The sequence below is a fragment of the Labeo rohita genome, chromosome 10 (genome assembly GCF_022985175.1).
Source record: "Labeo rohita strain BAU-BD-2019 chromosome 10, IGBB_LRoh.1.0, whole genome shotgun sequence".
Taxonomy (NCBI): Eukaryota; Metazoa; Chordata; class Actinopteri; order Cypriniformes; family Cyprinidae; genus Labeo; species Labeo rohita.
Window position 1 is genome coordinate 8,436,418 of NC_066878.1, and position 26,443 is coordinate 8,462,860.

The 26,443-nt window shown below is 36.9% G+C and overlaps 1 protein-coding gene and 1 long non-coding RNA gene across 3 annotated transcripts in view; both read left to right on the top strand.

Annotated features, from left to right (window-relative positions):
* The window catches only part of LOC127171674 (uncharacterized), a 42,256-nt gene extending 35,676 nt beyond the window's left edge, over nt 1–6,580 (top strand). Inside the window, exon 6 of one of the 2 annotated variants that reach the window (XR_007828552.1) lies at nt 6,070–6,580. This is a non-coding gene — a long non-coding RNA (uncharacterized LOC127171674). Of the gene's footprint in view, nt 1–1,567; nt 5,257–6,069 lie in introns of those variants that run through there. The other variant, XR_007828551.1, reaches the window with a different exon arrangement.
* Nucleotides 6,581–13,372: 6,792 nt separating this feature from the next.
* Nucleotides 13,373–25,536, top strand: rps6kb1a (ribosomal protein S6 kinase b, polypeptide 1a). The gene is made up of 15 exons (XM_051120957.1): nt 13,373–13,742; nt 14,707–14,750; nt 14,882–14,999; nt 16,150–16,218; nt 17,487–17,634; nt 17,787–17,844; nt 19,406–19,506; nt 19,633–19,723; nt 20,175–20,265; nt 20,750–20,857; nt 20,954–21,016; nt 21,122–21,199; nt 21,328–21,435; nt 23,572–23,684; nt 24,448–25,536. The coding sequence occupies exons 1-15, from the start codon at nt 13,665–13,667 to the stop codon at nt 24,701–24,703; spliced, it is 1,524 nt and encodes a 507-aa protein (XP_050976914.1). The 5' UTR covers nt 13,373–13,664; the 3' UTR covers nt 24,704–25,536.
* Nucleotides 25,537–26,443: the final 907 nt, after the last annotated feature.

Here is a 26,443-nt window from a genome sequence, read left to right on the forward strand (position 1 = left end):
ATTTTATTAGAAATTATTACTCATTTGGACTTATTAAATATTTTAATATTTTTAAAGAGTATACATTTTACGTTAATACACATGTATTTCTGTGTGTGTGTGTGTGTGTGTGTGTATTAAATGCATGATTAATTCATTTAAGATATTAATCTGACTTAAATATCAATTAATAAATTAGTATTTATTATATTTTTAGTATGTTTGTGTGTGTGTGTGTGTTTTAGATTTGTTTATATGATAAATGCATAATTAATTATAGCCTGAGTAATAAATGATTCAATATGCATTATGAATTTATTTAGATTTTGACTGCATTTTGTTTTAAACTATTATTCATTTGGACTTATTAAATATTTTAGGAGTTTTAAAAAGTATACATTTTACGTCAATACACATGTATTTCTGTGTGTGTGTGTGTGTGTGTGTGTGTGTGTGTGTATTAAATAGATGATTAATTCATTAAGGATATTAATCTGACTTAAATATCAATTAATAAATTAGCATTTATTATATTTTTATTATATGTGTGTGTGTGTGTGTGTGTGTGTGTGTGTGTTTTAGATTTGTTTATATGATAAATGCATAATTAATTGTAGCCTGAATAATAAATGATTCAGTATGCATTATGAGTTTATATAGATTTTGACATAAATGTATTATAAACTATCACTCATTTGGACTTATTAAATATTTTAAGATTTTTAAAAGTATACATTTTACGTTAATACACATATTTCTGTGTGTGTGTGTGTGTGTGTGTCTGTGTGTGTATTAAATACATGATTAATTAATTTAGGATATTAATCTGACTTAAATATCAATTAATAAATTAGCATTTATTACATTTTTATTATATGTGTGTGTTTTAGATGCATTTATATGATTAATGCGTAGTTAATTATAGCTAATAAATGATTCAATATGCATTATGAATTTATTTAGATTTTGACTGAATTTTATTACAAATGATTACTAATTTGGACTTTTAAAAAAGTCTTTTTTCAGTCTTGTCTTCCTCAAGAAAGTTCATGATAACTCCATTTTTCAAGATAACTTTTGTCAGACTAAAACAATTAAAACAATCCATTGCTTCTCTGGATGACAGAAATTTTCTGGTAATGCAGTTTTTATCTCGTAAATTAGTCATGCCTGAGTATTGACGCTGTTTCTCATAGCGTCAGTTCCGTACTAAAAATCAGTGGGCTTGAGTTTGAAATGCCATCGCTTTTTTAAACCCTGAATTTTGAAATATTAAGGTTATTCCCACATTTTATTTATTATTTTAGCGTAGATTCTTTTGGGATTTTTATCCCATTTGTGCGGGAGCGACATCCGAAATGTGTGACCGTGCACATGCACAGCTTAGAGGGAACATTGGCTGGCAGCTTTAGAGGGGACCTGAGGTCAGAGGTCACCCGTGACTCAAGGCTTGAGGAATTCAGTCTCAAGGAAATGAATAGCATGGGAAAAAAATAAAATAAAAGACAGAAATTGTAACGGCTACAGGAAATGATGGCTCGTTAGAATGTTGTCAGATGGTGACTGAGAATTATTAACTGTTTTATAGAGGGACGAGAAGGAAAGGGAAGCTGGAACCTGTTTACCTCCCAAAAATCCCCATGTTGTTCGCTGGGGAACACAGAGCCACGAATGTTTTCACCTTCCTGCATGCTGATCCCATGCTTCTTCTCACATGATGAAGCTTCTGGGTAAGCTTTAGTCACCTCTCCAAAGATTACAGTTTGTAAAACACAAGTGTTGACAGGTAATTCAGCTAATGGTGTTACAAGGCCTCATTCTGTTGTTTGCATCCATTTATACTGGTTCAACTTACGCTCAAAAAATGCTGCTTCCTCCATTTATTTAGTTAAAATGAACTAATGCATAAATTCATTTCAATACTTTTATATAAAATTACTTAATCCGTTTGCAACAAGACCACATGGATAATTTCTATTCACTCAGGAAGGGGATTTCCACTTCCCAGCATGCTTTGCACACAGCTGAATGGGAAGATTAAATGTTAGAATTAAGTGTTTGGCCTATTTTATGTGTTTCGGAGCAAGATAAAGAAAGAAGGGAGACTTTGCTTGTGTTTAATGTTCCATTATGTTGGGATTTAAAGCCGTTTTTTATGATGTTTTATGCATTTAGGGGTTACCTTGTGTTGGTTTGAGGTGTTTACAGCTTAGTTTATTAAGAAAAGCCACTTCCGACTGTCCACATTTGAGTTAATATTATCTAAAGAATTGCTGTTTTGAGTGCACTCGCATGCTAGTCTGTTTAGCTAATCACACAGTTTTCCTTTCGGCTGCCATGCCTCACTCCTCAAGTGTGTCAGCCTGTCATCTGTCCTTGTCTGGATAGCTTCTTTTGCCTCTTAATTTTTCTCGCCGGATCTTGTTGACTTTAGCAAAGGCTTGAGGCCCGCTGAGTCAGAAGCTTGTGTGGTCAAACAAGCCGTGAGGAGAGGTAGCCTGCACTGTCATTATCTAGATTTCATATCGCCGATGACCGGCATCTTCATCATCCTGTTCTTGAGGATCATCATCCTTCCCTGCATGTGTTTGAATCATCTCCCATTTCCTGTTGTTGATGTCACTCAGCAGGGAAATGGACAGACACATAGGAGCCAGTATACTAATGAAATGACCTCAGATACCCGTCCGCTCACCTGTGCTTTTCGCTGAACGTAACATATCCTCAGCATCACTTAAATGTGACTAATCAATGCTAATCAATATGGCAAATCTTGATAACTTTGTTAGCTTGCTGCACTCATCCTAGCTGGGAGTTAACCAGGCATTGTGGGAAGACTTGGGTCTTGATCTGCTGACATATGCTTATTAGATGTACGTGCACACTGGTGGGGATTCAGGCGTCTTGTCAGTTTTGTGTGTGTGTTTTAATCTTATTGATTTTAACTGATGAAAATAAAAAATAGTGAGATACAATATGATATGAAATATAAATAACCTAAAGTGCTTGAATTTAAAAGGTATAGAGAGATTAAAAACATTACTAATTCACTCTACATTTTATTTCATGTAAATTAATGGATATATAATTGACATATTAAAATGTTTTATACAAAATTAAACTTTTTTAAAAAAACAAAGGTTTTACTTGCTTTTTCCTCACTGCAAAAAAGCCGTTTTGTGATCAGGTTTGATAAACAATGATGCATGGCTTTCCTGTAAATCCTGCTTAACTGAAACAACTGATATGACACAAAGAAAATCTTTTATTGATTAATTGACTCATCATTATCTCCCTGGGAGTTGTAAATAAATAAAATACAGTTTTTTAACAATAGTAAATGATTGAGCTGTTATGCCTCTTCCAGTATTTTAATAAATCAGTGACACGTATGTTGTGCAATGTTATGTAAACCTTTTCTTTTCATAAGAAAACAAAGACATTTTCATAGAATGAAATATAGATAGTTAGAAACTGAAATTACGATGCATTTACAGCAAAATAAGTCAAAAACGTAGAGTACACAGAACAGTGTTACACACTTTACAATAATACAGTAATTAGAGAAAATTACAGGTATTTATAATATACATAATATGCACTGTACATTAGAAGTGTGTCTGCATGCACATTTCAGTATTTACTTCACAGTTTAAAAAAATCAAATCACACCCTGACTTAGTGATTTTCTCCGTTTTAACAATAATTTAACAGTTTCAAAGCAGGCAATAAGCAGTTGACTTGTTGCAAAAAAATACAGTTTTGTTTACGTATCTGAAAAAATAAATAATTTGGGTTGCCAAGTTGATAATTTGACTTCAAATGTTAATTTACATTTTTAATCTTCCAAGCGCTACACAGTTGCAGCCATAACAATTTGTTTTACAAATTTTTGTTTTACTCACAAACGGGACAGAAACAACTTTAGCATTAGTTTTGTCAGTTACATTTTTATAATTACTTGCATGAACAATTCATTACAACTGGAAATATGGTTTGGAGTGTCTATACATTATATAATTTAAGTTAGCAAGATTTTTAACACTTTTTTTAAATCAAATTTTATATTTTAAAAAAAATGAGCAAACACATGCAAGTGAAAAACAAATGCATTCCATCTCTGCAGCATTTACACATCGTAACATCTCAAAATGGATTTTCCGTCCTACTGATATATGCACATTAATTCTAGTTTAGACTCTATATGTTGTTTTTCTTCTGATAACCTGATGATATACACTTTGAGCAGAAATAATACTTTCCCACCATAAAAGATGTTTTGACTCCAAAGCCATGCCAGATATATTTTTGGAAATATTTCAAGTACTCACTTTTATTGCCCCTCATTGTACAAATCGCATGGGTTCCACCGTGAACAAAATATGCTCTTAGCAAGCATTTTCCAAGACATATCACAACACATTTAGTCATTTGAAAATGTAAATATGAGCAGATCATGCAATGTTGACAGTGGATATATATCTCTTAGTCCAGCCTGTTTTTCCAAAGAAATCCCTGCCCCAGAACGTTCCAGAAGTGAAAATCCTTGTTTTATGGACATGGAGATAGTCCTCATGTTTTAGTAGCATGCTTCTGACGGTTGGTAGGAGTGTAATGTCTGACTCGTACAGGCACTGACTCACCATGGCTCATCGGACAAGGCTCGATTGGAGCCCGCCAATTTCTCAAACACAAAGACACAAGTTTTTGATATGACTCTTTGTTCTAGCGCAACAGCGTTTCGCTATACCTGTGCTGCAAAACCCCGCTGACAAAAAGAGGGGAGGAAAAGAAAAAAAGAAAAACGAAAAGGTTTAGATCTGAGATTAGGCTTTAGATGTGCTAATGCTAGCTTCTCTGTGTGTTTACAGCTGGTTGGATTTTGGTATGTTCTCCTCTGAGGTGTGTGGGTGTTGGTTTTGATGGTGGATTTTCAGTAACGTCTTTATAAGCCTGCATCATTTTGCTTCTCCTTTTGCGCTTTTTTAGGCTTGATGTGTTTGCCTTTAGTTAACCCACATCACGGGTGGATGATGATAGTGTGTTTGGTTAATGATTTAACAAAATAGCCGGTATGAGCTCATCTATTGTTTATCCGTGAAGTTGCACTTTCAGAAACTCGAGTGGGCTGAGGGGCTTGCTTGCGTCTGTGAAATGAGAGTTCAAAGAGACCGTTATCGGCCACATGACTGTAAAGTGATAAAACAAAAGTCCAAATGTGTCAGAGAGCATCAGGTCATGTAAAAAAAAAAAAAAAAAAAAAAAAAAAGGAGTTTATGATTCAGTGTCATTTTCAACAAATCAGTAAATACCTTAAAGAATCTTGCTTTAAGTTTAATAAATATATTATTTTTAATTAATCTCCTCGACATATTTGGGAGGGGCAATTTGCCATGCCAGGGCAATCTCCTTCTCTTTTCCTTTCCATTTGATTGTGTGTGTGTGTGTGTGTGTGTGCGCGTGTGTGTGTCGGTTGGGGGGGGAGTGTAGGTAGTGGCTAAATCTCATAAAAGGGTTTCCTAATATGGGCTGTCTCTCACAGAGCCCCGCCCTCCTGCTTGAAGTGGGCGGGGTTTACGCACTCTCTCGACCAGTAATGACACGGCGTAGACTGACTTCCTCATTAATTGGCTGAAACCAGTTCTTACAGGAACCGCCAGTGATAAATGTGAGAGTTCTGAGAAATCATTCATTTCTTCCTTCAGCCTGGCTGAGGGACATTACAGGGGAGTGTGGATGGCTCCCTGTGTGAGCATGCCTTCAGGACAAGCTTTTTTCCTTCTCGTGTGCGTCTCTCTCTGTGTGTGTTTTTCTTTTTTCCCTCCATCATTTTTTAAGTGCTTAGGATATGTAGTTCCCAGAACAAGCTGTACTTTTACAGTTTTTTTTCCCTCCTTTATTTGAGTTTGTCTTTTGGGATAACAGAGCTCGGTCTCTATCTCCCTCTCTCTGTGAGCCGAGAGAGGAGAAGCGGGGTAAAGGAAACTCACTGACCTTTCGGAGTCGGTAAGTGAAATTTATGTGACCTCTCTCTCTTTCGCTCTCCCTCCCTGTCCCGTCCCCTCCTCCTCTTCTCCTTTTCTGTCACAGAGCTTTTCCCCTCTTTGGCGCCTCTCTACAGAAGCCTTTCAGGGAGTACCTTGAGGCCCGGAGGGCAAAATTACAACACCGGGCGGGCAGGCGCGCGGCGCGCAGCGCGCAGAAGAGGCCACCCCAATCGTAAGTCCCATCACTCATACAGAGTATCTCTTTCGCTCAACCTTTAAATTTACCTCAGTGTGGCTTTTTGTATTTTTCTGTATATTTTTCCTCCATCCCTCCTTTTAATTTATCACACGCACCCCTATTTCTTTTTTGTTCCACATCCTAATTACCTCCCTGCTCTAATTATCGCTTCGGGACTGGTTTTATTCTACTGTGTGATTCTGTTGAGGTGTTATTGTTTGCATGTGGCAGACCGTAGTGTCAGGGGCTCCGCGTGGGCCGTGCGGTGGTTGGTCGCGGGGGCCTGTTCGGGGTCTGGCTGAGGAGGGATGCTGAGTCATACTCTGAGCTCTTTGAGTGAACCGGACACTCCCCCGCGTCACACTAACTCTCCCCACCACCCTCGGCAGCCGAACCCTGTTGAACCCAGCGCAGGCTGCCGGAGACGGGAGGGGCCCCTGGGAGTAAAAGAAGAAGGAGGAGGAGGGTTGGGGGACGTTGGGAAGGGAAGGGAAGCAAGAGGAGGGGGGGAGGCTGAGGCTGTACTCTCGATTCCTGCCGCCGCCGATCCCTCACAAGTGCGCACGGAAACAAAGAGCTACACCTTTTTTTTTTTTCTTTACCTTGCGTGAAGCGTTCGTTTCATCTAAAGCGCTTTTCCAGCTCGTGTGCGTGCGTGCGTACATGTGGGAGGAGGAAATGAAAGAGAGAGAAAGAAAGAGATGAAGTTGCACAATGAGAGATTACGGATGTTTCTGGAACAATGTTCCTTTTTTTCTGGTAACTTGAACCTCCTGCTGTTACTTAAGGAAAGCTGCGGGCTTGTTCAACCGGCAGGAGGAAACGATGCCACCGTGCACGTGTCACTAACGTAAATCTTGTTTTAAAGAAACCGGGAGACGCATGTGGACATGAGCGACTGCTCAACCTTAGTTGAGTTACTGCATTAAAGATTAGGCATAATTCACTGTTTTTTTTTCTCTCTCCTCACAGGTTTTAGAAGATGGTGATGTTGCATCATAAACTTTGGCAACGTAAAGCAAAACTAAATCAAGGAACCTGTTTTAACCCAAAATCGAGTCGCTTCCTCAATCTTGTGAGAGCTACTGCTAGAATAATTTCTTTTGTAACAGCTATCGGTTAACATTTTTACTTTTTAATGTGCTTAGCTGGTGGTTTGTGCTGAGATGCTCATGTTCTCAGCTCTGTCTTGCACAGGATATCTGATCCCATTGGTTGAGATGTTAAGGTGCACCGTGGCTTATGTTGTGTGTGGTCTGTTACATTTAGGACAGACAGAATTAATTTTCTTTTAAAATGAGAGACTCTTCTAGTCTATAGTGCTCATTTAATTCTAAATTCAGAATTTAGGCTTAACAAGTTAGTGTAAAGACTCTATGCATATTAACTGAGATCGTCTTGCGTTCTAAAAGCTTGGTGAATCATAATGTTCCTTTCGTCTAGAGTTATTGTTTTGTTTCCAGAGATCCAAAGAGGAGAGGGAGAACGAGTGTGTGTGCGTGTGTGCGTGTGTAACCACATGACTCACTACAGGGCCACTCCACCAGATGCAATAACGCATTCAATCAGATTAAGAAGTGCGTGTGTGTTCGGGCACATATGTGCGTGGGCGGCTGCCACGTTTCGCGCGTTGCTCCTTATCGCTTATATTCTATACATCTGAAGAGCATCCGGTCATGCTGGAGGATGCTCGCTGCTGGATTGGATTTGACTAACAGATTGCCTGTGAATTTAAAAGGTTAGTATCTTGCCTCTTTTACAGTGTAAGTAAGCTGGTATCCAACGCGTTTTTAGTCGCTAGCGCAGTGGTGGTCCACAAAACTCCACGACTCCTTAATCTAACACACCTGATTCAAGAGGCTCCGTGTCTTGAAATGGGTGTGTCAGATCTAAAATGTGGAGTGTTGGGGGCCACCGGGACTAGATTGAGAACCACCGCACTGGTGGCAGAACATGAGGCGGCTAGGCGAACGTCTTGTCCATCGCTTCTTTTTGCGTCTTTTTTCTTTTAATTGCTTGTGAAATGTTTTTTTCGGTGCCTTTTTGTAACGCTGCCCTGGTATGTGAGTCTGGAAGCTGCAGGCGTATAAAAAAATGGAACAGTGTGGAGTTTCTTTTGCCGTTACCTTAAATGAACCCTCCGCTGAACTCAATGCACTGCCCGCTGCTGGCGTAGAGGATGAGAGGCAGTGTTGCCAGATCTTCCGAGAAAAGCAAGCCAATGGAAACGCTCGATTTTATCGATCAGCATGAAACGTTTAGATTAGGCCTACAGAAATTTAAAATAAACATTAAATCAAATTAACTAAAATATAGAGAATTAATAATTGCATTAAATAAATAATGTTTCGTTTAAGTATATTCTTTTGCAAATATTATTAATATAACAAATATTACACATGTACAATTGGATATTTGAATTAATAACAAATGTAACAATTTATACAAAAGTACTATGAATTTAAAAACAATCTGGTGAGCAAGTAAGTAATAGGATGTACATCTGGTTAACTTGTATATAGCAAAAAAAAAAAAAAAAATGTTATGCGGTTTTATACAGTTTTACATCCCTGTAACTTTGAAATCTTAAAACATGCTTGTTTTCTGCAATCAAGCGATTGCCAGCATTTATAGCGACTTGCTGAAAAGAGGATTATAATAAGCGGACATGGCAACACTGCTGAGAGTGAGGGAGCGAGCGAGTGAGGCTGTGTCTCAAAATCCAGCGAGACAGTCTTTCGAACGTTCGAGCGCGACGATGATGCTTTAAAAAACGCTGTCTAGGTAGGAACCTCGCTAGGATTCGAAACACAATCAGGGTGAGACAGAAAAGAGAAGCTGTGTTCGATTTATCTCGCATCGCGCTCCGTTGAATGAAGGGGAAAAAGCTTTCGATTCTTCCATAACGGGATTTAAATCATTATATTGTTAGAATTGATGACCACGCCCCTCTTTCAGCCCCACCCTCTCGTATCATCATTGGTAAGTGAGTTAATTCTTCATTATGTGTCTTTACTGGTGTGGAGAAGTGTCTCCCAGTGTGTCAGATAGCTTATCAGACTGGTGTTGGCTGTTACATTCGCCCGGCGACAACAGTCTGTAGGCTGTCTGACATTTTGGGCTTTTTCATCCCCTCTAAAAATCTTCGCTTTTTAATCGATGTCGATTAGTGGTTGTCATTTTTACAACCATATTTTTTTTGTATACTAAAAATATTTTTTGTCTCGATATCGGTGTCTAATTTTAGGAGGGTCGTTATGAAAGAAATATTTCCGATGTGTGTGTGTTTACGGAGAGCGTGATTGACGTGTTTCTGCGTAGCCGTTCTCGTTAAAGGGCGTGTGTGTGAGAGCGCACGTTCAGCACTTGGTTTTGTCCACTTGAATTTCTTGAGAATCCAGAAAGAACACACCTTATTGCAACACACTGTTATGACAGTTCTTTTTGCCCACCCCTTCATTTGCACTTGCTCTACACTCTTTTTTTCTCTCTGTCGTGTTACTGTTCAGTCGTTATCTAACATGTGCAACTGGTATTTGTTATTAAATTAAAAAGATGTTCATTCAGCAATTCCCCCCTCTGTTTTTCTCCATTGTAAAAACCACAGGGTGATCTGCTTGGCTTTCACAGCAGAGTCGTATCATTTCCTCTTAAACTGTTCAGAACATCCTGTACTTTAGGGAACCCCCTCTGCCATTCATGTATGTCTGTGTTTGTGTCCCGTGTGTGAATCAATAAAGATGAATGAATAAAATTCCAATTCGTCTCCTGGTTTTTGAGTTGAGTTTTATATGTTGTATTATTTGAGTTTTATAACATCTTGTGAGTTTGTTTACTGCAGTACAACATGCAACAGTAATTGCAGGGTAATGAATGTTTATTTATTTTAAATTTTAAATTTTAAGATAAGCAGTTAAAGAAAAATACTTTTTTACATAAATACGTATTTATGAAAATAAAGTTTCAGAAATTTAAAATTCAAGTAAAATTTTAAAATGCAAGTTAAGATAAAATGAAAGTTTCTTTTGAGTTTTACAGTATACTGTTCAGACATTTCAGTTTGTGAAATACACAGCAATACAACAGTTGCAGACAATATGTAATTTCTGCGAGATTCAGAATTTTTAAGATCAAATTTTACATTAAAATTTAAGTTATAAAATAATTGTTTTGAGTTTTATAGTGTTTTTGAAATCACAGTTTAATGAAGAGCAATACATCATGCAATGTAATCTAAATTTCGTAAGTTAAACATTTCAGCTGTTAAAAATAAAATATAATAGTAATATATATATATATATATATATATATATATATATACACATATACATATGCATGTAAATAAAGATAACCATTTAAAAATGTAAACACTGAAAAAAAGTCTTAAGCTGTAGTAATACGGCACATGTCGTTAGTTACTTTATGCGCCAATATGAAGCAATTATAAAAAATGACTCTGAAATTATGCGTACTGTACAATATCGTCTATAATATCATATTGATCCTGTCAGAATGAGATAGTTGTTGGGTGACTCTTCTTTTCAGTGATGTGATGAATTCAGGAACAATCACGCCCACTACAGTTACGAGCTTCGCCTGAGGCTTTGCCAACATGCAAATCGCTCGTTCAAACAGGTTTTAATATTCAAATAAGGTTTGACATGTTCTGTTGTAGTTTCTTAACAGCCCTACTCCATCGTATGACCGATCTTTTGTGTAGGTTGCACAATAAGGTCAGGTGTTCTTGCTTAGCATGTGACCAAACACCACACTTTTGAGGGTTTAGTTAGATTTTAAACATGCACGTAGTGTGGACTACCTCAAGCGACCAGTAGGGGGAACAGGCGAACAATATAGAAGGGAAGCACTAAAACTATTACCATATAATATTACAAAATTTGCATATTAGGCCTATATTAAAATATCACCACGTTTTGTATTTCGAGACGAGAATTTATGTAATGAAGAACATGTTAATGATCATTTGAGACTTGTGCCTCAAAATAATAGCAGTTCAACTATTTACAGTTTACGGTTCTCGAAAGCAAGTGTATTCATAATTAAAAGTCATCTGAAGTCCAGGTAAGTCAGGGGTTTTAACTCCTCACATGAATCAATGATGCCCTGTCACAGAACTGGAGAACACAGGCACACCCAAGCTGACTCAGAACCAGGTGTAAACGTTACCTGACGTTGCCTAACGCAGATACTGGGTATCTTTAACATCTCCTGAAACCCACAGGTATGTATCCTTAAGAGTTTGATAAACTGTTAGCTTCCTGCTCTAAGTATAAACAGCTATGTTTTCTGGAAAGGAGAACAATCTGTGTACACAATCTACAAAAGGAGGCCCGTTCTTGTAACAAACAATTAAGCTTCAAGAGCCTGATATATTATATCAGGCATATCAACAGCCATACGTTGTGATATGCATTGTTTTGGTGTCAGGTTGCGTAAAGTATAAATGAGTTATTATGCCTTTTTCAAAAACATACAGCTTTGGAAAGTCCCTGTAACTATAATTTACATAGTTATTTTTGTTGTTCTGCTAGGAGCATATGTGACACACAAAGTGCCCATTGTGATCCATTCATGTGGTTTTATAAAGTGGGAAACAGAATTGTGGCTACCCAGCACTTTGTAACAATGTATAGTGTGTGAGCTTGCATCTTTCTTCCAGCTATCCCTTTTTGGCGAGCTCGCTTACGTTTGAACGTTTTGAAGTAGTTTAGGATGAATAAAAGGGTTGAATAAATCACCCTCGTTCAGAATGAACCTTTTTTAATAAGCCAATAGTAGCAAAAGGATCGAACTTTTCTCTTACATCGGTCTCCTCCCAAATCTAAACCGTGATACACCTAGGCCTCAATTATTAAAATGCAACGCCGAATATTTTAATAATACCATAAAAGGAAATGTCAGTATATATGTGTATACATACACTACGGGTCAAAAGTTTTTGAACCGTAAGATTTTTAATGTTGTTTTTTTAAAGAATTCTCTTTTGCTCACCAGTAATATTGTTAAATATTTATACTGATTAAAATATCGGCTTTCTATTTGAATATATTTTAAAATCTAATTTATTCCTGTGATCAAAGCTAAATTTTCAACATCATTACTCCAGTCTTCAGTGTCACGTGATGCTTCGGAAATCATTCTAATTTACTGATTTGCTGTTCAAGAAACTTTTTTTTTATTATTATCAAATTTATAACAGTTGAGTACTTTTTTCCAGAATAGAAAGAATCAAAGATAAGCATTTATCTGAAATAAAAAGCTTTTGTAACATTATACACTATACCATTCAAAGCATTCAAAAGAAATGATAGAAATTAATACTGTTATTTAGCTAAGATGCTATAAATTGATCAAAAGTGAGGATAAAAACATTTATGTTACAAAAGATTTCAAATAAATGCTGTTTTTCTGAACTTTCTATTCATTAAGAAACCTGAAAAAACTGTACTCCGCTGTTTTCAACACAACAATAATAATAAATGTTTTTGTTTTTGTTTGAGCAGCAAATGAGAATATTAAAATAATTTCTGAAGGATAATATGACTGGAGTAATGATGCCAAACATTCAGCTTTGAAATAACAGGAATAAATTACATTTAACAATATATTCAGATAGAAAACCGTTAATTTAAATAGTACAGATATTTCAAACTTTTACTGTTTTGCTGTACTTTAGAGCAAATAAAAGCAGGCTTGGTGAGCAGAAGAGACTTCTTTAAAAAAAACATTAAAAATCGTACTATTCAAAAACTTTTGACTGATAGTGTATACTAAAAAAACGGTGTGTGATATAAAACATTTAAGAAATATAAAACAAAAAAACGGTAAGTAACACTGAATTGAAACTTAGAAGCAAAAAGACTGAATTTTTTTTTTCTACAGCATAATCCAATAATATTTGGAAAAACATTCTTTATACACCTAAATCAGATGAAGAAACGTGCAGCTATTTTATTAAATATATTAAGTTTGAAAACAAGCACAAGTACTGATTTTGCAGTAGCTTTGTCCATGAGGTGTCACAGCACGTAAGTTACGTTGAAGCTTTTGACCGAAGCAAAACATTGGCAGGTCTTTTGTCGACACCTATTGACAATACAGCGGAACTACAACTAAAACCAGCTTCCTTTACGTATAGAATGACGTGTTTTTGCATCCGTACACCCGCTTACCTCAGCTACAACCTTCCGGAGTAAAATAAAAGACATTCGTGTGTTTAAATAAATAAACAACGTTCATTTAGCTGTTGACAGTTGTTTTAGACATTTCGACGCATGCGCACTGACGCTCTGTGAAATTCCCTGTTCGCCGTGCTAATCGTTTACCGGTAGTTAATCTCCGTGCGTACCGGAGCCGGTTATGGCGTCTGTGAGTCGTGAGGGACCATGAGGTGTCCGTATTCATCGTTATTTCGGTATTGGAGTGTGTAAAAAAAGACTATGACCATGGCTGGGGTGTTTGATATCGACCTGGACCCGCCGGAGGACAACGTGTCAGACGAGGAGCTCGCCGACGGGGTATGTAACCGGTAACCGGCTCGGTTTCAGTTTTTCCGCATCGCCTGAACACCGGCCTGAGGATCGATCCGGCATGTTACACGCTTTAGAATCACGGCATAAAAGTACTATGGCTGTAATGTAGTAAACTATTAGATGACAATACCATGGTACTTTAATATTTACCGTGGTACCGTATGATTATTATACAGTTTAATTGTTTTGCAGACGATAGATTTACGGAGTACCATGGCAATTCCATTGTTATAAGCTGACATATTTGTCTGTTTTAATACGGTTTTAGAGTCTAGTTTAACATGGTTTCTAGGTGGTCTAATCTAGATATTAGCTGGTTCAAGCTGGTTATTAATATGGTGGACCTTGTACAAACCAGCTACCGGATGGTCAAACTGGATATTCCAGCTGATTTTATAGAACATATTAGATGGATATAATAGCTAATGACTAACTCAGACCAGACAGAAACATAGCTAATTGCTTAAACTGGGTTTTTGGATTCCTGCATCACTTCAGGTGTATGAAGATGTCTGTTTTAATGGGCTGTCAAACTTTTATGACTTATTAAATATAGGAGATATGAACTTTTAAAACCTGCAGTTAGTTCACTGAAATTAAATCAAAATAGATATTAGGAGTTCCAAAGTTTGACAGAAGTTCTCATATCAGATTTTTAGATTCAAACCACAACAAAATCCTCTGTAGGTCCAACTTTCATTGGTCTGACACTCAGTTGTTAGACTGGGTCTTGAAATGTGATAACAGCGATCAGTGACCTTGATACTCCGCTTGATGGAAGAGAGCCAGTGCGCATCAGTCACTGGTATAGATTGAGCTTTAATGGCCGTGTCAGATCTGCACACTGTGCATTTGGTGGAAAAGCTGCGGAGATACAAAAAAACTGCAGTCCACACCTCAAACACTCTGTAAATCTACCATAAACACCAAAGTTTGTTTCTGTTCGCAGGTCAAGAGTAATGAATGCATGGACCAGTGCAGTGGCTTTGAATTGTGAGTATGTCAGAGTGCCACGTTGAAACATAATTATATTTGTGCTGTTTGATGGTGACATTTTAATTTTACTTATCATTTTAACATCTTCTCTTTGATTAAAATGTTGCTATTTAAATTTGTTTGAGCAGTATGGAAGATTGCGAGAAGTTCGAAATCTCAGAGAACAGTGTGAATCAAGGCACGGAACAGATTCGTCCGGAATGTTTTGAGTTACTTCGTGTTTTGGGTAAAGGAGGATATGGAAAGGTAAGCATTGCTACCCAGTGTTTGCTCCCTGCATGTGGTGTAGTTTAAACACATAATATGGGTTGCATAATAATGTACACTATTGTTTGGGGCCGATAGGAGTTTTAGAAAGAAGCATCACGTAAGCATCATGTAATGCATCACCACTGAATAATATCCGTTAGTTTTTGTTTAAAAAACACACTAACCCCAAACTTTTGAACAGTATTGTATATAATTTGTTTGCACTGAGGGCTTAAAGGGATAGTTCACTCAAAAATGATAATTACCCCATGATTTACTCACCCTCAAGTTATCCTTGGCGTATATGACTTTATTCTTTCAGACGAATACAACTGAAGTTATATTAAAAAATGTCCTGGCTCTTCCAAGCTTTATAATGGCAGTGAATGGCTGTTGATATTCAGTTGTCCAATAGAAGTCCAAAAGTGCGTCCGTCCATTGTAAAAAGTGCTCCACACAGCTACGGGGGGTTAATAAAGGCCCCCTGAAGTGAATCGATGTGTTTGTATATTTAAAACCGTAATATCTAGCCAACAGTCTTACGTGCCTTTACGAGAGAGTGGCGTTCCAGTGGATGATTGTAGGACGTAGGCGTAGTGTAAGCTCCAGTGAGAATATGCTAGTTTTGCGAGAACCAAGTTTTGTCTACAAAGATTTGCTTCCATGTTTGTCACCTCTAATGGGAGCTTACGCTTTGCCTATATCCTACATCATCTGCTGGAACGCCGCACTCTCGTGAACATGCATACAGTTAGCGGAAGCTAGAGATTACGGTTTACAAAGTATTAAATATGGATATTTTTCTCACACAAATGCATTAAATCACTTCAAAAGGCCTTATGAACCCCTCAGAGCTGTGTGGAGTGCTGTTTTATAATGGATGGACGCACTTTATTGGACTTCAAATTCTCAACACCCAATCACTCCCATTAAAAATCTTGGAAGAACCAGGATATTTTTTAATATTACTCCGATTGTATTCGTCTGAAAGAAGAAAGTCATACACACCCAGAATGGCTTACCTAAATCATAGGTAATTTATCATTTTTGGATGAACTATCCCTTTAATGCTTTTTCATTATAGATCTAACCATGCTTTTTTTATTGAAATTGTGTATGTTAAGAGTACTTCTGTGTTTAAAAACAGGTTTTTCAAGTTCGCAAGGTAACTGGTGCAGATTCTGGGAAGATATTTGCCATGAAGGTCTTGAAAAAGGTATGCCCCCACCCCACCCACCCAAAATTCCCAGTAAAGTCAGATCTTTCCCTGAAAATCAGTATGGGTGTTCCGTCATGCCCGATCCTGCTGGTTAACAGGTTGCGTTGGTGTGGTTTGCTGCGGGCCTGTAAATAATGTCTAAGGAATGTTTCATCATTATCTATAAACAGTTTCGATAATGATTGTTTGATTGTTTGTGTAGTTTAAGTGTGTTTTTCCTTTTGACAACAGCTAATTAATAGTCAAATCACTTTTTCTAAACAATAACATTGTAGCATTTAATAAAGAAATATTGCTTGGCTCAAACTGCGTAGGTTAACATATTTAGAACACAACGCCTTATAAACTAAGTCTAATTTGGCAAACAATGGATGCGTGACAGATTTGGACATTTATCAACATGGTAGAAAGATATGGTTCAATCACAGTGTCATGCAATCTTAGCCAACCAGATTTGCATACTGACAAAATGTGTCTTTGTTCTTATCAACACTTCGTAAAGTAAATTGTGACGCTGGACCACAAAACCAGTCGTAAGTAGATCGGGTATATTTGTAGCAATAGCCAACAATACATTGTATGGGTCAAAATTCTCAGTTTTCTTTAATGCCAAAAATCATTAGGATATTAAGTAAAGATCATGTTCCATGAAGATATTTTGTAAATGTTCTACTATAAATATATCAACTTAATTTTTGATTAGCAATATGCATTGTGATTTTTCTCAATATTTAGATTTTTTTTTTTTTTTTTTTTTTTTTGCACACTCAGATTCCAGATTTTCAAATAGTTGTATGTTGGCCGTCCTATCCTAACAAACCATACATCAATAGAAAGTTTATTTATTTAGCTTTCAAATGATGCATAAATCTCAATTTAAAAAAGTTGACCCTTATGCCTGGTTTTATGGTCCAGCTCCACAATTATCTTTAAACCATTCTAGAACAGAAGAGAGCAAACGATGGCTGTGTGCTGAGGCCGTGGTTGCAGTTTAATCATTTTGAGACCGATGCTGCATTGTTCTCTGTGATTTGCATGATTGAAATGCTTCGGATTCCATTCCCAAATTGGATTTGCACACGTCTGTTTATTGCAACAACAATAAAAGCATTAATGACACCAGCCTGTTGAGTTCACAGCTGTGATTAGGGGTGTTACAACCCTCCAGCGCATAGATGTTCTCAGGAAGAAGATGTGCTTGTGTGTGTGACAGTTACTTAAAAACATTTCGTAATGTGTTCTATTGCTTTTATCTGTTTAAACAGGCCATGATCGTTCGCAATGCAAAGGACACTGCTCATACTAAAGCAGAAAGGAGCATCCTAGAGGAAGTTAAGCATCCCTTTATTGTGGACCTCATATATGCCTTTCAGACAGGAGGCAAACTTTACCTCATCCTGGAGTACCTTAGCGGTGAGTACAGAATAGTTATTGGTGCTTTCTTGAGCTCAAAAGTCCTGGAAAAAATCATTCTTAATCAGTAGTTTTGGTGTTGAAAAAAATAAATTAAAACAAGACTTGTTTTAGAGAATGTATCTGGAATCACTTTTATGTTTCTATAACAGGTGGAGAGCTGTTCATGCAGCTGGAGAGGGAGGGGATCTTCTTGGAGGACACAGCCTGGTAAGGCTTTATCAGGATGTAGATCGTTCCGGGTTAAGATGACCTCTCTGCTATCTAGATGAAACGCCTCTGTTGTGTGTAAACATTGATCTTGTGCGGGAGGCTTTCAAAATTCATTGGCTTAACAAGTGTAGTTTGCACTATCAACCCAAATGTTGATTTTATGGTTTGATGGACCAAATATATTAAATTTGTTCAAATGTTTTTATTTTTGAACCATTTCTAAATCTGTGATTATTTTCTCACCCTTGTGTAATGCCCAACCCATATCCTGATATTATTATTTCATTGAACACACACATTTAATTAGTTTTAAATACTTTAATGAGTGTTTTAATGTACATAGGTCTTTATCATACATTGACAATTCATGCTGTTAAGCTGATTAGCTTCAAAAAGAAACAAATCACCTTAAAGGGACAGTTCACCCAAAAATTAAAAATTGTCATTAATTATTCACCCTCATGTCGTTCCAAACCCGTAAGACCTGCATCCTCTAAACGCAAATTAAGATATTTTTGATTAAATCCGAGAGCTTTCTGATGCTGCATAGACAGCAACGCAACTGACACGTTCAAGGCCCAGAAAGGTAGTAAGGACATTGTTAAAATAGTCATATAGGCATCAGTTGTTCAACACTAATTTTACGAAGCTACTTTTTGTGCACAAAGACAACAAAAATATCATGTTTGTTCAACAAGTTCTTCTCTTTGACGTGAGTGTAATATCTAAAGCCCAAAGTATGCTTTGTTTTTGTATGCGTGCACTAGCGTATACATACAGTCGAACGCGTAGCCTTTCAAAGTATACTCCATTTGATATTGTGCGGAATGTGAGCAAACACTAATGGTCGACACATGTGCTCTAGAAAGCTTTATCCTTGTCCAGTGTCTGCTCTATATTCTCCTATAAGTTATGACTGATAACAAATATTTTTGAACTCTTTTAGACTCTTTTTTTTTTTTTTTTAAAGCTGAGCTGTCTCATACCCTCTCGCTCACATGCGCTTGTCAACGTGAGTGTCTGGTATTGTTGCATTCTCCACTACTGTGTTGTTGTTCCGTCTCTTTCATTTTCTACTGTAATACAATGGCCCGGAACAGTGTTGCCACCCTGTGGAACAACTGATTACTGCAAAATAACTTTTTGCGACCTGCGCGTACAAAGTAGGTGTGTTTACAGTACAGGCATACTATTCTGATGACGAAACTCTTGTCACGTGCACTGTACGTATAAAAAGTACACTTTGAGCTTAAGACTAACATGGAAGAGAAGAAATTGTTGAATAAAGTCGTTATTTTTGTTTTCTTTGCACACAAAAGCATTCTCATAGCTTCATAAAATTAAGGTTGAACCACTGATGTCACATGGACTATATTTATGATGTCCTTACTTTTCTGGGCCTTGAACAAGTCAGTTGCGTTTCTGTCTGTGCAGGGTCAGGGAGCTCTCAGATTTCATCAAAAACTTGATTTTTGTACTAAAAATTCAATGGATTGTGAAAGCATTCAGATTCTAACTTAATTTCTATTTTTTTTATTTTATTATTTACTTCTCCTAGCTTTTACCTGGCAGAGATTTCCATGGCCTTGGGTCACCTTCATCAGAAAGGCATTATCTACAGAGATCTAAAGCCAGAGAACATCATGCTCAATAACAATGGTAATAAAACACACACAGGCACACACACTCACCTCTGTCCTTTTATCCCAGATAGTCTTCAGACTTGCACCACGGCCTGTTCAATAAAGACTGATTTCCTCTTGTGCTCATTCATTCTCATCTCAGGTCATGTGAAGTTGACAGACTTCGGACTCTGTAAGGAGTCGATCCATGACGGTACCGTCACACACACCTTCTGTGGAACCATAGAGTACATGTATGTACAAACTCACATTTTCACCCAATTTATCTTTTGTAACTGTAACTTCTAAACGTAAATAACCAGGGTAGTTTATTTTAACATACTCATGGTTGTGACGTCAACACATTCATGAAAATTTCTTAGCGGCCTGTTTCTGCATCTTATTTTCAGAAATGGTCTGTGTAGGCAAGAAAGTAAGTTTAACAACTTGAACTTCATTTTAAAAGAACACACAGATCATGTTTTCGACAATGTGGCCTCTTGAAAGTCCATACAGAGCAGTTCATAGAGGTCAGAGCCTCCATCAATCATGTCAGCTGAAGGCTTATTTGGGGCCTCCGGTGTCAGTTAGGTCAAAGTAAAAAAGACAGCAGCACAAAAAATGGTTGGTGTTCTGGCCTTTTCTCTATTTACTCATTCATTCTGTCTTTCTCTCTTTGTGTCTCTTGTTCTCTCCCTCTTTCAGGGCACCAGAAATCCTCATGAGAAGCGGCCATAACCGAGCTGTGGACTGGTGGAGTCTGGGAGCCCTGATGTATGACATGCTAACAGGAGCTGTGAGTGTCCATGGCACTACCATGTATAACTTTAGTTTTCAGTTAATTACACAGAAGACAGAGCTTATGTCTCAACAAGGCATACGTGTGAAAATTCATTATTGGTAATGAATTTATAGAATGATAATAGAACTGGTGTTCTATTGACATATTTTGCTAGACAGAGATTCTGTTGACCTAGTTTTGGTGACCCCTCAAGATACGGATTTGACTGTTTGAGCTTAAAAAATAACATCGATGGAACCATATTCAAACAGTTCATGTATACAAATGTAGACAAAAAAAAAAGCGCAACCTTGTATGCGCTTGATTGACATTTAATTCCAAAACTATTGGCATCAATACAAAGTTGTCCTACCAAACAGCTTCTACTTTTCTGGGAGGACTAGTTGTTTATTTTCTCAGGTACCTTACGAATTTGTGCACACAGTGCAAATTAAGTTTACCCAGACTGCGCTTTAACCTCTTATTTTTTTACCTCCAGCCGCCATTCACCGCAGAGAATCGGAAGAAAACCATCGACAAAATCCTAAAGTGCAAACTGAGCCTTCCACCTTACCTCACCCAAGAAGCACGAGACCTTCTGAAAAAGGTAGAAGTCTTAAGGTCAACCAGGTTTTGCACCAATGTGGAATTCTCCTGTTGCTTAACTCACGGTGTTATGTATGTGTGTGTGTTTCACACCCAGCTGCTGAGAAGAAACGCATCAACGAGGATGGGAGCAGGTCCTAGAGATTTTGTAGATGTCCAGGTATCTAGGTTATGATATGGTGAACCCATTATGATAAAAGCAGGAGATTACATATACATATATAGTGGAGTTTTATGTATTTTAAAAACAGTTTTTGTTTTTTAGAACCACTCCTTCTTCAGACACATGAACTGGGATGATCTGCTGGCTTTTAAAGTTGAACCTCCCTTTAAGCCTATTTTGGTACGAGATGGTGTTTTCTCTCTGTGTACAATCGACTGTTTGTCTGTTATTGCGTGTTTAGAGTTGTTATTATAGAGCTCATGATGTAGCATCTGATAATAACTCCTCACAGATCTCTATTTCTGCAGCGATCCGCAGATGATGTTAGCCAGTTCGACTCCAAGTTCACTAGTCAGACTCCCGTGGACAGTCCGGATGATTCGACACTCAGCGAAAGCGCCAATCAAGTCTTCCTGGTCAGTTTGTTTTCCTGGTCACTTTTCGGGCTAAATTTATCTGTACGCTTTTTAAATATAGGGTCTTTGCACGAACACTATACCACTGTGAGGACTCCCAGCTGCATTACATTTATTCAAAATGCACAAATAATGAACTTTTACTTTTTACTTTTAGTCATGGATAGATAAATAAAAAATATTACAGTATTACCAGTATACTGATAGTATGGAGTACTGCTTTGTATACACTGCTATTCAGGGATCGTAAGATTTTTTTATTAATGTATTTGAAAGAAGTCTTTTATATGGAAGTCATTTTCCGCCACTGAGTAAAAAAGTTATTGCGACTTTTTATCTTGCAGTTCTTTTTATTTTCCTCAGAATTGCGTTATATAAACTTGCAATTGCAAATAAGAGTCAGAATTGTGTGATATAAACTCACAACAGTGAATTTTAAAGTCAGAATTGCGAGATATAAACTCTCGATTCTGACTTTTTTCCTTAAAAAAATTGTTATGAAAACTCACAATTGCGAGTAATAAAGTCAGAAATGTGAGATAAAAACTATTCCTTTTTCTTTTTCTCATAATTCTGACTTTTTTTTTTTTTTTTAGAATTGTGAGATACAAACTCAGAATTTGCAGTTTTTAATCTGAGGTGTGACATAAACTCACAATTGCGAGAAATAGAATTTGAATTGTAAGATAAAAACCTGCAATTTTGACTTTCTTACAATTCTGACTTTTTTTTAAGAATTGAAATATAAACCCAGAATTCTGACTTTTTTCTGAGAATAATGTGATATAAAGTTAGAGTTGTGAGATCTCACAGTTCTAACTTTTTTTTCTCAGAATTGTGAGATATAAATATTTTTTCCCCTCAAAATTAGACTTGCAAGTTATAAAGTCCAATTTTGAGGAGGAAAAAATATTTATATCTCACAAATCTGACTTAATAACTAATTGCGTGTTATAAAGTCAAAATTGTGTCATACAAAATCACAATTCTGACATTTTCTCGGAATTGTGAGATACACAAAAACAGTTCTTAGTGAAAGTCACAATTGTGAGAGATACACTTGCAATTCTGAGAAAAAAATAACTATAACTCGTAATTGCAAATTTATATCACGCAATTCTGAGAAAAAAGTCAGATTTGTGAGTTTATCTAGCAATTCTGTCTTAATTTCTCTGAATTGCAAGTTTGTATCCCATAATTCTGAGAAAACGTCAGAATTGTAAATTTGTATTACGAAATTCTGAGAAAAAAAATCAAAATTGCAAGATACCTTTTTTAATCTTGCAATTACCTTTTTTAATTTTTTATTCAGTGTTGGAAATGGGGTTCCATACTTTTATGCTTACAAAGCCTGCATTTATTTAATCAAAAACACAGTACAATAGTAATATTGTGAAAAATTTTAATTTACAACAATTGTATATTTAAATATATTTTAAAATCTGATTTATTCCTGTCATTGTTAAACAGAATTTTCAGCAGTTCAAATGAACAGCATTTATTTGCAATAGAAATTTTTGTAACAGTGTAAAAGACTTTACTGCCACTTTTAATAAATTTAAAACATCCTTGCTGAATAAAAGTATTAATTTCTTTAAGGTAAAAACCTTACCGGCCCCAAACATTTTGAATGGTGTTGCAAATAAATAAAATATTAAACAGATTTCTATTATAAACAAAGATGTTCTTCAGACAAATATAGAGTAATATTACTCACCACCAAGGCCTTAGTGTACGTGACACCATACCCCAAACATAACAAGAACCCGACTGAAGTCTGAAAATTTGTTTATACACCATTTGATCTTAATTATCATCAGCATGCTGTGTAGAGCACTCAAGAATGTGTAGCGATTCATTTCTGACTTCCGACCTACATTGCGAGTGTGTGTTAGCACTGTGTGCGTGGTAAATTAGTTCTTTCTGTAGACAAACTTACGAGAAGGGGATAATGTCTCTCATCTGGTCTGTGTTATTACTGTTAAACCGTTTTTTCCAGCTCTTAGCGTGACATGTTCTTTTTTGGTTCGTCATAATTGCACATCCTATACTACTCATCTATTTTTTTCTTTTTATTTTGTCTACCCAACCTTTTTTTTTTCATTTAATCTCTTCTCGGATGTCGTCTCTCCTCAGGGCTTTACGTACATCGCTCCATCTGTGCTCGAAAACATCAACGAGAAGTTCACTTTTGAGCCAAAATCCCGTTCACCTCGCAAGCTTCTGGGAAGCCCAAGAACACCAGTGAGGTAATGTGTTTTTTTGTGTGTGTTTTTTTTTTCATTCCGCTGAGATTTGCACAGTTTGAAGTGTGTATAAAGCTGTTTTATGATCTTGCAGGGCTGGGTGAAAAAAAAAAATTTTTTTTCCCAGATTACTCATGATCTGCAGAAACAGATTACGTTTAAGAATGAATCATTAAAAATAAACTCGCACGCTGTGTCTGAACATTGCTTCCATGCTATAATAATAATTAACATGAAAAGAGCAATATGTCTGAATTTAAAAAAAGTACACACATATGTGTATATATATATATATATACATACACACACACACACGTTGTGTTTCCATGTTTTATGAGGACGTTCCATAGGCGTAATGATTTTATACTGCACAAACTGTATTTTCTGTCGCCCTACACCTAAACCTACCCATCACAGGAGACTGTGCACACTTTTACTTTCTCAAAAAAACTAATTCTGCATGATTTATAAGCCTGTTTCCTCATGGGGACATTTTTAGGTCAAAATTTAGTGGTATTACTATCCTTGTGGGGACATTTGGTCCTCATAGCGTGATAAATACCAGGTACACACACACACACACACTAACTATTTGAAATGTGTATTGATTCCCAGTCGTGGACATTGATTTCATTTATCTGGGCTTTATGTCCAAAGTTATACATGCTGTAACATGCTTATTTGGTCATGTTTATCCTGGTTTTGCGTTTGTAACTTAACATGAATCGAGATCCGTAACCTGTAATGCCATACTTGTTTTTTCCAGCCCTGTGAAGGGTGAAGACGGTTGGTCTCGGGGTCCACCCTTCCCAGAAGTGCCCACAACCACCTCCTCTCTCCTGCCGCCCACTGATACGCCCATGGAGGTGTCTAATTTGGAGCAGACGGACCTTAGCAGCAACATGGAGGTGTCAGCCCCTCTCCCCATCAAAAAACCACTGTCCTCCAACACAGGGTCCTTTGTGAAACCGGCTCACCCAGCGGGCGGCAGGAGACCCAAGCATTTGAGGATGAAGCATTGATGAATGTCTTAAGTTTTGTACTTTAGGAATTTCTCAAATTACCCAAAAGGCCTTTCTGCACCCAGTTTCTGTCTCTTAAACACTTGCCGCATCAGTGTACATCATGCAAGCATGCAGAGCTTGTCCAGAACAAAGCCTGTGACCTTGCTTGCACTATGGTGAGGTGGTCTGCTGCTTGCTAGGAAAAAGAGAGACCACCTTGCACTTCAGGTGACTCAGCATGAATTTTACAGTTTATCTTTTATATGCCATGCTCATGCAAAACGTGAGGGAGAATACATAGTATCTTCTGTTGTATATTTGAAGTTTGGTCTGAAATACTGAGTTTGAGCCGCTTGTTATTGTGTCTTGCTTGGGATAGCTCTTAACTAGTAACAGTATTTAAATGGATAGTTCACCCTTGTGTCATTCCAAACTTGCTTGCTTTCTTTTGTGGAACCCAAATAAGATTTTCTCAGTGTTTTGTTGTTTTAAACCAGCGGACTATCATTATATGGACAAAAACATTGAATCATGCTTTAAAAAGTCTTCTTTTTGTGTTTCACAGAAGAATAGAAAGTTATACATGTTTGAAATGACATGAGACAATTTTGACAGAATTTTAAATGTTGGGTGAATTGTCTTTTTAAAATGGAGAGAGATGATCCGGGTCTGCATTCTTGAGGAATCTGTCTGATTTGCGATGTTTTTGATTCTTAGTTCATCAATAGTTGCTAGGACCCCTAGAATCATAGGACATGGAGATCCGCAGCCGTGCAGCCGTGTTAGCGTAACCTACCAACCATAAACTATGAAGTAAAAATATAAGCTGATTTTCTTTTTCTTTTTTTTTTTGTTATGCTCTTTGCTGTAATAGACAGTGTTAGATGACTTCAAGACATTATTCACTTGTTTTGGTCTGTTCTTGATTACATTTAAAATTCATACATTAAAGTATGAATCTACCTGCGTTCTGAGAATCAAATCACTGTTTTCTTTTTCAGCAGTAACAAGCTATTTTTCAACCAAACTCTCTGACCAAAGAATATTAAAAATACTAGATAACACTGGATAAATCCTCTTAATCCAGAGTACAGTTACTTCTTTCTAAGCCACATCCGCAAACACAAATGCTACTAATGCTAAGAAGCTTTCACCCATCTGTGAAAACTATTGATTTTAAACAGAATGTTTATTTTATTTTACTTTCAGTCCTATTATTGACGAGTTTTGAAATAGGGGTGGGCAATGTGACTAATAAGCACTTAAGCGCACACAAAAAAGCACGCTGGCAGATATAATTATGAATTTGTCAGGGAAATACAGCAAAGAGACTGCATTAATGTTTGAATAATTTATTGATAAACTAGCTTTGTTTTCAGCTTAAAAGATGAAGTCAGCAACACTGACTCGTCATCTCCACACTAGTGGATGCGCCCGTATGCATGTTTCTTACGCATTTCATAATCTGAGAATGTTTGTTTTCTATTTGGTTTATTTAAAAATAGACATTTCAGTCTCTATAGATATTTTTCATGTCTGTAAGGCAAGTATACACAGAGTTGCAGAGTTTACAAGTTCACAGAGACGCAGGCAGAAAGTGCATCCTGTTTGCTTGTATTATTTTACAAAAGCACAACCCTTTGTTGTTATTCTGAGTGCACACAAATAAAGCAGAGTCTTTACAGCTTAGAAAGATGTGTTACTTTTATCTGTATGACCAGAAATGACAGAGTATTTTAAGTGAGCACACCAGCGCCT